At 34.5% G+C, this 4383-nt stretch overlaps 1 protein-coding gene across 1 annotated transcript; it reads right to left on the reverse strand.

Annotated features, from left to right (window-relative positions):
- Positions 1-2287: 2287 nt before the first annotated feature.
- On the reverse strand, positions 2288-3595 carry LOC127258982 (serine/threonine-protein kinase UCNL-like). The gene has a single exon (XM_051286090.1). It carries the CDS (start codon positions 3574-3576, stop codon positions 2395-2397), a length of 1182 nt encoding a protein of 393 aa, XP_051142047.1. The 5' UTR covers positions 3577-3595; the 3' UTR covers positions 2288-2394.
- Between the last annotated feature and the right edge of the window lie 788 nt (positions 3596-4383).

Here is a 4383-nt window from a genome sequence, read left to right on the forward strand (position 1 = left end):
ACAGAAGAAGAGATCGTCTCCACATGAATAGTGTGATTCACTCTTTTGTGTTTTAATACAGTAAATAATTGGGAGGATTTTTTTAAAAAATTATCTAATGAAAATAAAATAACAAAACAATTTAATTAATAGAGAACTAGCTACTAAGGGAATCTAGCTCAATGAATGATGCAGTTATGACACTTGTATTCTATCGTTGATTCAATAAAGTTAATTCTTATTAAAATATCAATAAATTGATTATAGTTATTAACAAGCTCTGACAACCAATTTTTCCTTACAGTGTAGGTAATTAAGATACGACCGTTAACTACCCATAATTAGGCGGCTAATAAACTTAAGTGCGCCCATAAGAAATATTTTCTAATCGCATTTTAATCTAGAAAAACCCAATTCAAAACAATTACTACCTAAGATGAGCAATTATGTTTGATTGTCTAACCCCGGAAAGAAACTATTCAACCTGGTTGTCACCTATTCAAATGCGAATACAATTACGGATATCCTATTTGAATTGACTTTAGATTATCAGACTAATTTAAATATTGGTATCAAAATATCAAATCAATCTAACTATTACAAACGTTATTTTCAGGATTAAACAAATATTGGTAATAAAAAAAAACTTTTACAAAGAAAATCTAAGAATCTCTAAAACATATGGACCAAAACATTATCATCCCCAAACCAGAAAAATATATACTCTATAATCAAATAGCAAAGAAGAAAAGAGAAAAATAAAGTCATAGTAAGAGGGAAATCTTCACTCTCGATTTGCTCTTGCTCGTGTGTGTATTTTCTCTTTGGCCGTTTTCCTTCCTTTTTTTTTGTGTGTGATCCATTCCTTTTATTTAATTTTTGCGCTAATTATTTTGTATTTGGAGTTTTGGGTCTTTAATTAAATTCTCATGTCAGAATGGTGTCATGACTAACTTGATTGTCCAATACTGATTTTTTTCTTTTATTTTTCTCCAAATTCACCAAATTTATTTTTTCTTTTGTGCATATAAAAAATAAACAATACGCACCGAAATTAGGTAGAATCTAATCAAAATCAATCATATATCGCATATAACATAAACATTTAAGCGTATGCGATTTCTAACCATCACCATTCATCAATTTTAATATATTTGTAAATTTTAATTTATTTGTAATTCTTGCTATATATATGTATGTATGTTATTACAATCGTCGAATTTGGTGGGCATGCATTCAAAATTTATCTGTCCAAAGCAACTTCTTCACTTTACCTTTTTCACCATCACCCCCAAATTTATTTATTTTTATTATTTTTTAATAAAAAAAAGTTATTTGTATAAGGTCCCCAACCAAACCCCCCCCCCCCCCCCCCCCCCCTCTCTTAAATTTCCCTAATTACATTCAATAAATACACATACTAAATATATATATATAATTAAGAGAACTCAAATTCTACCCTTTAAGTTGGATGATAATATTTTTTATTACTCTCTCCGTCCCAAATACCGTGTCTGCTACACTGTAGACACGATATTTTAGGAGGAGTGTAATTAGTAAATAATTAAGAATGTATCAGTGAAAAGAATTATTTTATAATATAAATAATTATAAATTAAGATTAAGATAACTAATTAGTTTAATTAAAATTTTAAAAAATAAAATTAAAAAATTTAAAATAAGATTAAAGTGTGTAATCATTTTTCAAGAAAAGAAAGTGACATAGTATGTGAAACGGATAGAAATGACAACGTGGACATAATATCTTGGGACGGAGGGAGTAGTAATTTGATTATATATAATTGTGTTATAATTAATTACATGATTTTGTGTATATATATATATGCTTACAATCCTTAAAGTCCGAAAGACTGTCACCAATATCCCACGCACCACTTTATTTCAAGAAATTCATGATTACTTACAAGGAATTCGGGAGTTCACTCCTTGGACTCCCCATACTATTACTGAGGCCTGGAGTTGTTTTGGATCGGAGAGCCTGGGACTACACAGAAATAAATTAAATTGGAATAATACAATGATTTTATTTTTTCCAACCCTAGAAACCATTATATATACATTAGTGGAGGACCACTCTAGAGATGAAGGTATCCCATGCATTCTACGAATGTGATTACTAAAAATTATATAATTATCAAATTAATTATTTTAATTTGTTTGACATTTACTTTCTTGTCTTAGCATCTTCAATCATATACATATCTTAAATATTAAATAATACACATCAAATTCTTTGCGTTTGCTCGAATAAACCTGTGACGTGTACAAAATGCAATACATATTAAAATACGTTTAATTTCTTGATTTTATTTATATTTTTTTAATGTACATATGGGTATTTGAAATAAAATTAGACATTTTACATATTATATATAAATTTGTATATATGTTACGTTAGAACTCCGTTAATGAGACGTTATCGTGAGTCTCATCCAGTGACGGCGACCGTAACGGCGGCGGCTGGGCCTGAAAATACTCGACGAAACTAACGGCGGGATTTCCCGTCATCTGATCCCTCTCAGATTCTAACGGCAGAAACGGCGGCCGTGAGACTTCCGTTAGCAATTCCCACCTCAATCCACGGAAGAAGCCGTGACCCTTAATCTCCGACGCGCCGCCGTACCCAAGGCGGCGCGTGGGATCTTTTTCGAGTAGATTTTTGATCAAGTCTGTTAGTAAATTGGGTTTTCCCATGAATTTTGGGTCGGCGAGAAGTATTCGCCGGAAAGTGTCTTTCCGATCTCTTCCCTTGAACGGCGTCGTTCCGTACAACATTTCGTAGGCGAGGATTCCGACGGCCCACCAATCGACGGCGAAGTCGTGGCCGTCGCCGCGTATGACCTCCGGCGAAAGGTATTCCTCCGTGCCGACGAAGGAGTAGCACCGCTCGTCGGCGGAGGAGTCGCCGGCGGCGGCAGCGGCGGCGGCCGGAGCTCTTCTGCTCACGGGCGAAACACGTGCGCTCTTGGATTTCTTCTGGAAGGTTCTTTTCTTTTTCCTCGTCGGCTTGTCCTCCTCGCGGTCGGAGTAAAAGTCACGTGCGCGGCGGCCGGCGCCGGGCTCCCGCCGCGCCTGCAAGTCACGTGACAAGTCGAAGTCCGTGAGGGTCACGTGACCGGAGAGCTGCACGAGAATGTTTTCCGGCTTGAGGTCGCGGTAGACAATGCCGCGGCCGTGGAGGTACTCGACGGCGGAGACGATCTCCGCCACGTAGAAGCGGATGACGGCGGCGGAGAAGACGCCGTCGCTCTGGCGGTGGCGGAGGGCGTTGAGGTCACCGCCGGGGCAGTACGGAATGCCCCAGCATATGAAGTCGCGATCCTCAGAAAATCCAATTAGCGGCGGCAGAAAGGGGTGGCCGGCGGCGAGGCGGCTGAGGACGGCGATCTCGTGGCGGGCCCGGCGGTCGGCGTGGTGGCGGGCGGAGGATTTTTGGACTACCTTGAGAGCGAAGGGATGATCGGAGGAGACGTCGGAGACGAGGAAGACGGTGCCGGTGGCGCCTTTTCCGAGGAGTTTGATGACCCGCAGATTGTCTACACAAAGCTCCGGCGGAGGAGCTTTGCTGTTTTCCATTTATGGGATTTTTTGTAAAGCAGGCAGAATGAAAAATGCTATGATGACCAGTTATATATATATATATTTATATATACACACATGTAGTTATTATTAATAATTAATTATTATTATTATTATTTGTGTTTTTTTTTAGTTTGAAATGATAAGTTGTTTTTAGATTCTATTTAAATAGTATGTTGCTATAATATTTTGTTTTAGAGAAAATAATATTATTTTTCTTAGACTCTAAAGATTTAGTTTATTTTTTGTATGTGATTTTTTTAGTATTGATTATTATATCAAAATATTATAAAATTTTTTAAAAAATTGCAAAATTACTTTAATTAATATAAGAATATTTGTAATTAAGTACAATGACGTAAAATGTAAATGAAAATCGAAGGAGGGAGGGAGTATATTTTTATTGACAACTGTATGAATAATGTTGATTTTGATTTGAAATGATAAATAAACAAATACGCAGTTTGATAATAATTATTATTGGTAAAGTTAAATTGGATTGAATTTATTTATTTTTTATTGTAACTTAAATAATATTTGAATATTATATTTTTTAAAAACTAATTATTTTTATTAAAAATTATACCGATTAAATAATTATTATAATTTTGGCTTATTAAAAACAAAAGTTCATGTCTATTTTTTTATTTTCATATGTTTTACTTTATTCTGTCACTTTTTTTTTTATAAAAGATTTATACACTTTATCTCATATTAAATTTTATAATTTATAATTTTTTAATTTTAATTATATTAATTAGTTATTTTAATGTTAATCTAAAATTATTTTTATTATACGATAGT

Source organism: Andrographis paniculata, unplaced genomic scaffold, assembly GCF_009805555.1.
Source record: "Andrographis paniculata isolate CXL003 unplaced genomic scaffold, ASM980555v1 Contig5END, whole genome shotgun sequence".
NCBI classification, from domain to species: Eukaryota; Viridiplantae; Streptophyta; class Magnoliopsida; order Lamiales; family Acanthaceae; genus Andrographis; species Andrographis paniculata.

Coding starts and splice junctions, on each gene's coding strand:
- LOC127258982 (XM_051286090.1), bottom strand. CDS start 3,576: ATGGAAAACAGCAAAGCTCCTCCGCCGGAGCTTTGTGTAGACAATCTG.